Here is a 12,405-nt window from a genome sequence, read left to right as displayed (position 1 = left end):
AACACTTATCCTTAGTATCACCTAGTACAGTGGTCCCCAAACTGTGGGGTGAACCCCCTTAGGGGTTGTAGAGGAACTTGTCGGGGGCCAGCCCCCACCGGGGTTGGGAAGGGACCACCACGCTTCCAGCCTCACTCCTCCCCAAAACCTGTTCATCCCCTCAGTCCTGCTCTGGCTCCAGGCCCTACTCTGCCCTGCCCTCACTCCCTCTCCAACCCCAGACCAGCTCCAGCCCCAGTTGCAGCTCCACTCTACCCCTTGCCTGGCCCCGCCCTCATTCCTTCTCTGTCTCTAGCCCCAGCTTCACCTTCAGCACAAGCTCTACTGCTGAGGAAGCCTTGGCTGTGCACTAAAAGGGCGGGAGGGGCACTGAAACAGTTTGAGCCCCACTGACTTAGTGGAAAGATCTCTTTCTGCTTGCTTTGAGGCGTTAATAGCAACAATTTCTCACAGATAAGATGAAATTTTAAATTATTATAATATTTAGCATGTATCAAAGCAGGGCAGAATCATTATCACTATGTTACAGATGATAAACTGATGCAGAGATAGATGAAGCGATTTGCCTAAGGTTACCTAGCAAGTTAGTGTCAGAGCCATGAATAGAACCCAGGTCATCTGAGTCCCAGTCCAGTGCTCTGACCGCTAGTCAACTCTGCCACCCTTCAAAGTGAAACGTGCATGTTAATTACAGTAATTTATACGTGATAAAGAAATACTGTTTGAACTTGTTGGCAGCTTTTAAAAGTGCAATTTCTTATTATAGGTTCAGCTTCTGCCTATAGTGGACACATTCCTAAGAACTCAGACCTGCAAAAAGACCCTATCATTGAGAAATATGGCGAGGAAAAGCATGGTCTGACCAGCTATATTCTAACCTTGGAGGAGATGAGAAAATATGATTATCCTTTAGAAGGTCAGGCCACATACATTTTGGTAAAAATCCCAGCCTAATACACTTAAATAAATCAATACATCCCATTGGTTTCACTGGGAGTTTTAGTTGCACAAGGAGTGGAGGCTCTTTACCAAAGTCATCTCAAACTTTCATTCTCCTCATCTATACCTGATGAGTTACATAAGACAGATTTCTTCTTCTTGTTCTCAGATCTCTTTATTTTTCTTTCTAGGATCCCCTGGGTGTGGGAATTATGTCCACACACAATGTGAGAGCCCGAGAACAGACAGCAGTCCCCTCTTTGGGCTGGATTGTGAAATGGTATAAAAATATTTCTTGTCTTAAAGAAGGCTAGGAAATGAGTTGTACAACCTCCACTGGCTCCAAAAATAAAGCCAGCCACCCTCTGTTTGTTCGAGAGCATTTCTATCCAAAAAACGCAGTTGTAAAGACACCAGCTGCCCATCTACATCAGCAATTCTTCTGTCAGTAGCATGAGGGCAACCTCCCCAGTGAGAGAGAGCTCAAAAAAAATACAGCATAGCTAAGTCATATGAGTTAATGCCCCCAGCACAGCACTCAGCTCCGCAGTGGTTCCCCACATACCAGACAGGACAGACGGATCCACTGCTAAGCATACTGTCCCTTTCTCTGCAGAGTGGACATGAGGAGGATCATGTGTGCAAAGGCTGCAGCAGCCCCCTAGAGACAGGGAAGGGGGAGGATTCCTTCTCCCTATGCATCTCCCTAACGGCAACACAGTTATTCAGGCTCTGTGCCATGCTGAGGATTGCCCCTTCATGCACTTTGGTTCTTGAAGAAGAGCCTTGTTTTGGCATTACCTGCACCCTTTTTAAATAGGTGGGCCCATCTCTTGCTTTAGCGCTTCTTGGCAGAGCAGTTGCAAAATGCAGTCAGTTGTGGCGATCTGGGTGTAAAGTACTAAGTTATTCTGTATGATCAATTCTTCCTCCTAAAGATTAACTGTGTGTTACACTTTCATGTGCACCTGCTACATTGTAATGAGCGTCAAAGATTAATCAGAACTGTCTGCACTATTAAAAACTAGTAATAGATGGTAAATCTTCCAGGTTAGTAACTTTTTAGTGGTGATAGCAATTAAAATCTGCTTTGATTGCAATAATTAACTGGTATTCTTGAGACAACTGATTGGCAATAAACCCAGTGCTGATTTCTGATCTGACTTTTTATTCTTATTTCTGCTAGTGCCTCACTGAGAAGGGGAATGAAGTAACTCGAGTCTCATTGGTGGATGCAGAGGGTCAGTGCATCATGGATGAGCTTATAAAACCTGAAACCCAGATACTGAACTACTTCACCAGGTATCCAGCATATAAACTTCTTCCATGCCTCTCCTGTAAAACTGAGAGCCATTCAGACTGAGTCTGGTCCATGTGGCCTTTCAAGAATGTCTGCTGCACGTAGCTTTCTGCACTGTTCCAAGAAAAGCCTGGATTACAGATTAATGATCCAGCGCAGGTTACCCTTTTACTGTCCAGTACAGGTTACTCTTTTACTGCTAGTTATAGGAGACATGGTGTAGTAAGAGCATGAGATAGCAATCCAGGCCTCTGCTCTATAAAATAAGTATTTCATTTCACTGACTTTCAGGGGTACCAAGAGCCGAGCTGTGTGGAACTTTCATAATGAAACCAGGCAAAATTTATGCTACATTTCATCCCCGAAATTTTAAGATTGGGCCCAATTTCACGCTTTTGCACATCTGGAAAATCCCTTCTGCTACTTTCAGCAGCCTTTCTTCTCCCAACAGGCCCCAGAACATTCCTTTACCAGTTTAATAAATCACCTGTACTATGTCCTCTTTACACCAGAATATTATACACAGGAAGCCACAGTTACAATTCTGACATGGTCACATTTGTAATCTATGTATTTTATGTGTCTTGCTTGAAATGATCTCTAGTAAATGAAATTGCTAATATGTTGGTTTATATTTGCCATTTTTGTTTTGAAGATACTCAGGAATCACAAGGAAGATTCTTCGTCCAGTGAAAACAAAACTCCCAGAGATTCAGGACAAACTAAAGAAATTACTTCCCTGTGATGCGGTATTAGTGGGTCACTCTTTAAATGCTGACCTCCACGCTTTACAAGTGAGCATGCTCTTATGAGGATTTTCCCCAGCCCTGTTGGACCTGTTTTGTCTGGTGCTTTTCATACTTGAAGACAAAATAATTCTAGTTTAGAGCTGTAATCACTTATTTACCAGGCTTTTGTTAAGATGGCATAAGGGTGTAAAAATATATGTTTAAAATATGAGGACTTCTAAAAAACACAAAAGTCAAGAGGTAAGAAAGCTGTAAAAGTCTTCACCAGCAGCCTTAACTCTATATCTTCCTTTCCCTTCAGTCATTGCTGGGTACACCTAATTGTGTTGTGGTAAAGACAGATCTTTCATATGATAAATTTAAACGACCATAACATATCATCCTACAACTCAAGAGCATAATCTGTGCCCATTCTTCCAGTTTTTGTTAAGTAGAGGGGGATTTTAGACCCATCTTGTGGTAATGTGTAGGGTATTTTGTTGGGCACCTATGGCCTGTATGTACATGATGAACATGCAAAAAGTTGACCTCTTTTTATGTCTGGAATCTGGGCCAATAGTCAGAGGGTCCGTGGGGAAACAATTGGGGAACCCAGCCCATAGGAGGATTTATCTCCGCATTTGCAACCCCTTCTCCTTGTATTTCACCACAATTCTTCCTTATCCCCCAGGGAACATAAGAAGCTATCACAGGGTTAAGAATGGGCTAATAATGGAAAGCCCATCACAGTGTTAACTGTGGAGTTACTACCACAATTCCATAATACTGATGTTCTTTACTCATATTATTGATGACGTTCTCTCTTCTCCAGATGATACATCCCAGCGTTATTGACACCTCATTGCTTTTTGCCAGACACAAAGGTCGACGGTTCAAGCTAAAATTCTTAGCAAAAGCTGTTCTAGGGTAAGGTTTTGTTTTTGTTTTGTTTTTTAAACTGTATTGTCATAGTTTACGCCAACGGATAACCAGTACTACCATGTAATATTTTACCAATCATAATTATTACACCAAGTGCATGAGTGTTTTTATCTAAAACTTAATATGTTTAGAAAATCAGATTATATAATGTACATGAAATAACACGTAATGTGAATTAGAATAATAGTAGGTGATGTATGTATTCACAGTAAAGGTATGTCTACACTGCATACTCCTTATGGCGATGTGCTGAGTACAGACATTACAAGCCCCCCCAAGCACAGGTATAGATAGCAGTGTAGATGGTGAGGCACTGCTTAGGTGAGTTGAGTATACCGTACCCTACATGGCTCTCTACACACCCAAGCAGTGCCTGCTGCTATTTTAGCAGTGTAGTGACCCACTGCCTCTCTGCTGCTGGAGCCTCTCTTTGGTGTGGAGAAAGGCTCTGGCAGAGGGGAGGCAGCAGGGAAAGACCCAAGCAGGAGGAGGCAATGGGGAAAGACTCCACATACCCTACATGTTGCTGCCAGCGAGTGTGCAGTGTAGACTTACCTTAAGAGTCCTGCCCTGAAAATTAAACAGTTGAAGTGGACATGACAAAGAGAGGATTACTCCGTGTTACAGGTAGGAAATGGAGGCAGAGAGGTTAAGTGACTTCCCTAAATCATACAGTGACTATGTAGCACAGCTAGAATCGAACCCAGATCTCCTAACTCCCAGTCCAGTGCCGCAACTACAGGACTATTCTTCCTCTAATTCTGTTAATTGTGAGATGCTGAATCTTACATCTAAGAGACCAGGATACTCTTTTTCAACACTTCAGCGTGTCTAATTCACACAAATGACTAGGAGACTTATTTCAAATTAGCAAGAAAGTGAACACAGAAAGCAAGGGTAATGTTTCAGAAAGTGTGCTTTGACAAGTTTATTTTGAGTTATTAATGATATTCCATAGCGTGCCAGCAAACATTCTATAGTATGTTTTGTAGACATAATATATTCTTTACTAGTAATGGTTTGGTGAGATGGGAGGAGAGACTGCTGTACTACATGCAAATGATGAGATGGGGAAACTAGCAGAGTTGAAGATAAAGATAGCTAAGGTGTGTCAAAGCACAATATAGCCCAAGGCATCTATGAAATCTTTTAACAGTTGTAAGCAATATTGAACATTGCAGAAATTCTTTATCTATTTCAATGGCTTTTGGAACATTTAAGAAGAACGCGGATTCAAAGATACTTGAAATACAGCAGTCTTTGAGCACAGGGATAAATATACCACCTGAAAAGAACAAACTACGGGGCTTCCGAAAGACTAGGTACTATATCATTTAGGGTGTGAAAACTGATAATCTTTCTGTATGTTTTACTTTGACATTTTAGGAAGGAAATTCAAAGTGAAAATAAAGTTGGTCATGATCCAACAGAAGATGCTGAAGCTGCACTTGAATTGCTTCAGTACTTTATTGACCAGGGACCCAGAAAAGTATGTAACTTTGTAGGATATTAATGTATTTTCATTAGTTTTTATTAAAAAAAGACTTTAAAATCTCAATATATATAGTTTGTAGCCCTCCTAAAGGAAAAAAAAAGTTGATTGTTTCATGGTTTCTTTTTATTAGAATAATTGTGCACTTGGGCCCTGACCCAGGAAGATAATTATGCTTTAAGCATGCAAGCATCCTATTGATGTGCTTCGAGTCAGGCACATGTTAAAGTGCTTTTCTGAATCAGGACTGCTATCATCATCTCTGGGGGTGGCATTCCCCACTTGTGGAGTGTACAAGGATTTGGACACTTTATTAGTCTTGGTAGAAATTGGCTGATCTTCAGGAATGCTCCAAAATATATCCTGGTTGTTTTATTTTAATCCCTCCAGTCTCTCAATTATGCTCATGTTACTGGTCTTTTCCCTGTTTTCAATATTACCCATCTTGGTTCCAGTTCTTTTTCCATGCCTTTTGCTGATTTAAGGCACGTGTACACTTTCACAGTTGCAGTGGATTGGCTCTTATGCACAACTCTATCTCCCCAAACCTTGGCTTCCAATTCTAAATCAGAGAGGACTTTATGGAGACACATTGCTGGTTTGATGCCCATGAATGCGGTGTGCTTGAAAAGTACCTTGAAAAGGAATTAGTGTGTTTTTTGTCTTTCTAGGTAGTAGAACTAAATTTGGAGATGGTGCTGTCAGCCCCAAATCTGATGGAGTCGTCACAGCAAAAATCTGCATTACAACTGCAACAGAATGGAGTCCAGAAGCATTCAAGTGAACCTCCAAGCATACCCAAACCATGGTAGGAGGACTTCCCAATGCAGACACAGCCGTAATGTTGGTGTCAGTTCTTTGTGAAATCATTAATACATTGTTTTATATCAAAATTATATTTCTCTTCCTCTCAAAATATATTACTTGCTATTGAGTCACACCTAATCTAACAGTTTTTAAAAATTAAAAGGCTTAGATTACTTCACAACAGTGAATTTTATGTTATTGTCATTTTTGTAATACAAGATGATTATTTTCAGGCAGTAGGAAGTTTTAGTTTTTAAAATTATCTTCCAAGGAGAACTGTAGCATTTTTCTTTAACAAATATTTTCTCAAAGGTTTCTAATTCAGTGTAAACTAAGAGTTAGTTTTAAAGATGAGTTGATATTTACCATGACTCTCTTAGTTTTTTAGACCATTTGAATGCTACTGGCCAGAAAACTCTCCTTTTGAGCAGAAAGGAACTAGCCTCCTCTGGCTTGTGTCAGAACAGTCTGAGCACTTCAAACAAACAGGTAAGTGAACTTAGAACAGATTGTTCTAAATATGTATCTAAGAAATAGAAGTTCAACACATTCTTGAGTGGTTTTTTGCGTTTAAAATAGTTGAGTAACCTAAAATGCTAAATGTCAGCAACAGTCTTAATGCTTCCTTGGATGAATCGGTTTTGTCATCTTTGGAAATACATTTTGATCCTGTATTGTCCTGAAATATGCCCATTTTATGGGCAAGTAAACAGGAACTACAAATAGGTGAAGTGACTTGCCCAAGGTCACCCACAGAACGAGAGGCAAAGTTGGGAATTAGAAACTAAAAAGTTCTTATTTGCTGTCCCCTGCTTTAACCACTTGACTGCACACCTTGACCAATTCACTGTGTGAATTTTTTCCCCCGGGTAGATACTTAAAAGAGCTATACAAGAAGTTCCTCTGTCCTCATTCAGTGTCATTCAGTTCACTTTGCGTTCAGCGCATGATGCACCAGACCTTGTTGCTGAAGTTTGTGAAAAGGTAAAGCTATATCTTAGAACATTCTTTAAGGCTGAGCTTGGAGAGGGACCCAGGACTTTTCAGATTCTTTGTTTTGTAAAATCCCTGCACTAACTTGTATTCCTATAGATGAGAATCCAGCTAGCTGACATGCTGACTGTCTATGCGGGTCCATTTGATAAAGACTTTTGCCTGAAGTCTTTAAGGAGAGAATTTAAGAAGTGTGGTCCTATCCAGTCACTTACTGTGCTCACTGAAACACACCAGGTGAATAACAGAATCCTTTTAACTGTGTTAACTTGCTGACATGCAAAGTCACCGTTTAGTTTTACTAGGAGATGTGGCTCAGTGCAGGGGTGGAGACGGGACAACTTAAAACATGGATTGGTCTGCTTGTTTGGCAGTGCAGTCAGCACCACCAAGAACTCATTGTGGAAATGCTGTTGTAAACAGCCAGCATGGTTTAACTCCACCTTTGTTGTGCTACTAGCTCAAAGACTGCTCTTTCAAAGAAACTGTAGCATAAGAGTCCAGGATAAGAAGCCTTATACTGGGGCAATGGAGATTTTCTCTCCTTAGTGGAGGGAAGAGCATTAAGGCCCTTAATGGCAAACCCATGGGTTGTGAGTTAAGTTAAAGCAATGAAACATCCTATTTAATGCTGTGTGTTTAAAGTATTACATATAGAATATAAAAGGCTTCTTAGGATATTTTCCAACAACGTGATAAATACTTATTTGTGAAAGGAGAGGGATGCTATAATTGTAATAGAAGACTCAGCATAATATTCTTCCTTTTAAAAGCCCCACATCTGTATCCAGTATGAAGTATTAGAAGCTGCTCAACTTGCTATGGAAAGTCTAAATGGAGCTGATGTTGCAGGGTCCCACATTAAGGTATAGAAGCATGTGCTAAAAGCCTGAATTTTGTTCAGCGTAGGACATGAAGTACTTTTATAGCCTTTTTCATCAAAGGATCTCAAAGAATGTTACCAGCATTAATGAACTAGACCTCACAACACCTGTAAAGTTTACAGAAGTAATTAAAACCATTTTACAGATGGAGAGTTTTGGTTACAGAAAGGTTGTGACTTCCCCTAGATTGTATAGCACATCAGTGTAAGAACCCAGTCCTATGTTCTGAATGTAAACCCTCCTTAGGGTTCAGATTGCTAGATGTCCTCAATGACTGTATTAGTTAAGGTTGCCATGGCACCCTAGTCTCAATCTTACTATGTCTAGACCTGGTTATCTATTAAAATGGTATATAGTCAGTAATTCCTTGTACTAGATTCTTACCATCTAATTATAAGCGATGCATTTAAGATTATCTGCCCATGATGGGGTCCACTCACTGCTAGGGGTGCCACCTCCTGGCTGTTCTGGTGGATTAGTGCCTTCCAGGTGCTGCGTGCTGCTTTGGTGGTTGCTCAGCCTGTCTCTGCAGGTGCTCCTTCTTCATGATGTGGCCCACCGGCAAGGTCACCATGCATGTTTCCCCCTTCTGGGGTATCAAAATCTTTAGCACAAACTGTCCCAGGCAGTCTGCTTCCATTGCCTGCTCTGTGCCACTTCCCCAGTGACTGGTAGGGGGAACGTAGGCCCGCCCTCTACTCCGGATTCCAGTCCCAGGGCCCTCTCATCAGCAGCCTAGGTCTGCCCTATTCTATAGCCTTTCCTACCTTTCTGGCACTCTCCCCTTCTCCAGCCCAAACACCCTCCTCCCAGGGAGTAACTGTGCACTACCCTCTATAGTGCCAAACACTCCCCGCAGGGTTGATGGTATTCTGCTTTTCTGCAGCCCCTAGTTACTCTCAACTCCTGGGCTTTGTACAGGCCCTTTCTGTTCCCATCCAGCTGAGCCTCATCTAATTAATCCCTGCTCCCTGGCTCCTCCTCCAGGTGCAGCCTGGGGAGTTAATTGGCTCAGCTAGTGACCTTAACCCCTCCAGGTAATGTACATAACCCAAGGAATGTTTAGAGAAGTGCAGCTGCATTCATTTTCTTTAGACAAACTTGTTTGTCAGATTTCTGGGGAAAAAAATGTAATTTGTAAATAGAAGGTAGAATTCCTGAGACCCATAGTCCCTAAAACAGCTCAGACTGCAACATTACATGTATTTCCATTTGATACTCCCAGGTTCAGAGACCCGTCACTGTGATGATGCTAGACTGTGACATGCTGATAAAAGAGCTAGAAATGGATATTGAAAATGAAGGTGTGATTTATGTGGCAGGGGTGAAGAAAACCCTAACTGATACAGACTTGCAAGAGAAATTCAGTCATTTGAAAGACCTGCAAGCTCTTTTCTGGCCTAGGGATCTCAAAAGTGGGAAGCACAGAAATTACTGTTTCCTGAGTAAGTAAATGTAGCACACGACACCCAATAGGCCTAATTTTGCAGACACTTCTCACCTGGGCCTCCCGTTGAAGTTAGTGGGACTATACTCCCTGTAGCTCAGAGTAAGGTGACACTATGCGTTGCCATTGGATGGTTTCTAGCCAGCTGCCTAATCCCTGTCACCCATGTAGCTACATTTTGCTTTAAACTTACAGGAGTTTTTAAAAAATTAATACTACTTTAGATATTAATAGCTCCTGCATCTAGGGGCGTCCCGAAGTGCTTCTCAAACTATATATCCACTCCAGCACTGAAATTCCTCGGGGGTAGAAGATGGCTGCCATGCAGGCTGCAATCTGACAAAGTGCCATGGCTTGTTTGTCAGGAACTCTGTTTATGGTCTCATCTAAAAAGACATCCAGCCAGTAAGCTGTATTGAATTCAGCTGACCAACCCAGGGATGGCTGAAATGCTGAACAAACTCCACTGGAATTTGAACCTGTGGCTCTATAGAGTCCGACGCTTAGATTGAAGCAGAAGACAATAATCCCCTTGTGAGACTGTGCTACAACAGTGACTCTAGACCTAGTCTCCCATATGCCATAGCTTTGCCCTATGGGTGCTGAGAAAGCAGAGTAGCACTTGCTTTCTGAACTATGACTACTGACCTAGGGTACTTGGTTTTGTTTTGTTCTTCTTTTAAGAGTTTCAAACCTCAGAAAGTGCCCTAGAGGCTCTTCAAGATATAAACAGGCAAGGAGCTAAAGGCAGCCAACTGCAAAGTAGGAAAGCTCTCACTTCTAGCCACCTCCACAGATGGATTTGTCACATGGACTATAATGATGGGAAGCCTATTCAGCTGGTACATCACATCCTACACATGAAAAAGGAACAACTATCTACCTCTGTGAGTTAAATACCTTTGTCACAATAAATCATAAGGCAAGGTAGAGTGGAATGAATACAGCTCTGAGAGCTGGGAAACCAGACTTCCCAATCATAGGTCAGACACTGACCTTCTATGGCTTTGGACAAAATTTTTAACTTCAGATTCTTGTCTATAGAATGGATTTACCTTATTCTGGGGCAGAGGGGTGGTTAAGAATGAATTAATATTTGTAAAGCAGCTTGAAGATGGAATGTGTTACATGTTTTCATATAGAATCTGTTAAACAGACATTCAAAAGACCAGTGCAGTTGGTTTCAGCAGAATGCAATGCTACACAGGAAGCAGAGACCTACATTTTTCAAAAGCAAAAAGACCCAGTGTTAAAATAAAATATATGGGGAGAAACATGAAAAAGAGGGGGTCACATGCAATGGGGATGGCTGTTAATAAAGAGTATAGATTGATGGGAATCTCCATGGTTGAGTACCTCTAAGAAAAGAGCAAATAATCTTTACTTGATAAAATTGCAAATCAGTTTGCAACAGTCCTATGATTCCCCGCAGCTTCCCAGTCACCATGCTTCAACTCCAACCTGGAGAGACCATCTAGGAATGACAAGATAAGGTACCAACTATCTATCCATGGCCATTCAGACACTGGTCACAGAGACTGCCAACAAAAGATTGCTGGTTTGCATGTTGTACATTCACATCCAGTAGGAACTGAGTCCAGCTGCTTTTAAGACAGCAGTCATACTTGAATTGCTGATAAAACCTAGGACAATAGGATCTAACACTAGTACCATTTTGTTCCCATTCTACACAGGAGCAAGACATAAGGAAAAAGCTGAAGAAGTTAGACCGCAGTATCAAAAAGCTTTATAGAAGTCTGGAGAATAATACACTTTGTGTTGTTCTGTTGCCAGGTGTGAACAGGTAATATTTACAAATAGTTTTCAAAGTAGCCAGAGAACAGCGTATTGTCAAGCAAGTTAGTATTTCCTGCATTACAATGAAATTTAACACTGGACAAGGGGGGCGGAGGGGATTCTTCATAGAATCATAGCTTGTAAAGACAGAAGGGATTATGAGGATCATCTAGTTTGACTTCTTGCATAACATGCGTACTGGATAAAATTTTATTCAGTAAATACTGCATCAGGCCTATAACTTCTAGTTGAGCCAGAGCATTGAAACCAATTGTGATATGTTGGAGGCTCAGATTAGGCCTCTATACCTCAATTTGCTAAACTGCCAAGGAAATTCTTCTCATTTCAGTTGTCATCCTTCACTTGCCTTGCTGTCTTTGTTACGGGTTTCTTCCCCCACCCCGTCCTATTTTAAATGAATGTAGTTTCATGCCCTCCAGTCTTGCTAGTAATGAGCTTCAAGCACTCCCGTAACAAGGGTGCCTGCTGCAAGGATCAGACCCATTGGCAGAACAGGCTGTGGGAGGTAGCTCCACCAGCAAGGACCGAATGGCAGCCTTAGACCATGACTCTCAGCGTATTCCCTAGCTCCAGAGAATGGAGTCACTGTCCAGTCTTGGGAGAAGTTTCCTCTCATACCAAGGAGCGTTGACCCTCCTGTGGCTTTCCCACCTAAGGGAGAATCTAGCCCCAGATACATTTTATTGTTGTAAAGAATACATTACAGCTTTTCTTGGGTAAATCTGCCTAGCTCCCTACAATACCACAGCCTAGTTTTCAGCCTCTTGAAGCTAGCTGGGGTCATCATGATGAATGTTGATTAGCTGCGAGCTTACTGCAACTGACCATTTGCTCTGAAGAACAGAAGTAACAGATTTCTCTCCTTTATGTTGCAGTGTTTATGGATCATTCTCTGGCCTTGGTCTGATGGGAATAAAGGAAGAAAGCAGGAGTAGTGCCTGTTAGACTGCCAGGTTTTACAAATGTCTTTTAAGACTTTTTTAAATTAATTCTGTCCCCCAAGAACAATAGGCTCTGCCCATGTACTTTTTTAACATTCAAAAATAAAAATTCAA

The 12,405-nt window shown here is 41.5% G+C and overlaps 1 protein-coding gene across 3 annotated transcripts in view; it reads left to right on the top strand.

The window, feature by feature from the left end:
- Positions 1-12,405, top strand: part of REXO5 (RNA exonuclease 5) — a 25,983-nt gene extending 13,578 nt beyond the window's left edge. For 2 of the 3 annotated variants that reach the window (XM_074965328.1, XM_074965327.1), the window contains 15 exons: positions 767-916; positions 1,131-1,219; positions 2,126-2,241; positions 2,895-3,033; positions 3,800-3,894; positions 5,296-5,398; positions 6,073-6,209; positions 6,589-6,697; positions 7,082-7,192; positions 7,301-7,438; positions 7,975-8,067; positions 9,311-9,530; positions 10,217-10,419; positions 11,227-11,336; positions 12,226-12,405. In XM_074965328.1, the coding sequence (XP_074821429.1) occupies positions 767-916; positions 1,131-1,219; positions 2,126-2,241; positions 2,895-3,033; positions 3,800-3,894; positions 5,296-5,398; positions 6,073-6,209; positions 6,589-6,697; positions 7,082-7,192; positions 7,301-7,438; positions 7,975-8,067; positions 9,311-9,530; positions 10,217-10,419; positions 11,227-11,336; positions 12,226-12,295 (1,883 nt within the window). In that variant the 3' untranslated portion in view covers positions 12,296-12,405. The remainder of the gene's footprint in view (positions 1-766; positions 917-1,130; positions 1,220-2,125; positions 2,242-2,894; positions 3,034-3,799; positions 3,895-5,295; positions 5,399-6,072; positions 6,210-6,588; positions 6,698-7,081; positions 7,193-7,300; positions 7,439-7,974; positions 8,068-9,310; positions 9,531-10,216; positions 10,420-11,226; positions 11,337-12,225) is intronic. The other variant, XM_074965329.1, reaches the window with a different exon arrangement.

This window comes from Natator depressus, chromosome 10 (genome assembly GCF_965152275.1).
Source record: "Natator depressus isolate rNatDep1 chromosome 10, rNatDep2.hap1, whole genome shotgun sequence".
Classification (NCBI taxonomy): Eukaryota; Metazoa; Chordata; order Testudines; family Cheloniidae; genus Natator; species Natator depressus.
This window is presented reverse-complemented; position numbering and strand designations above follow the sequence as displayed.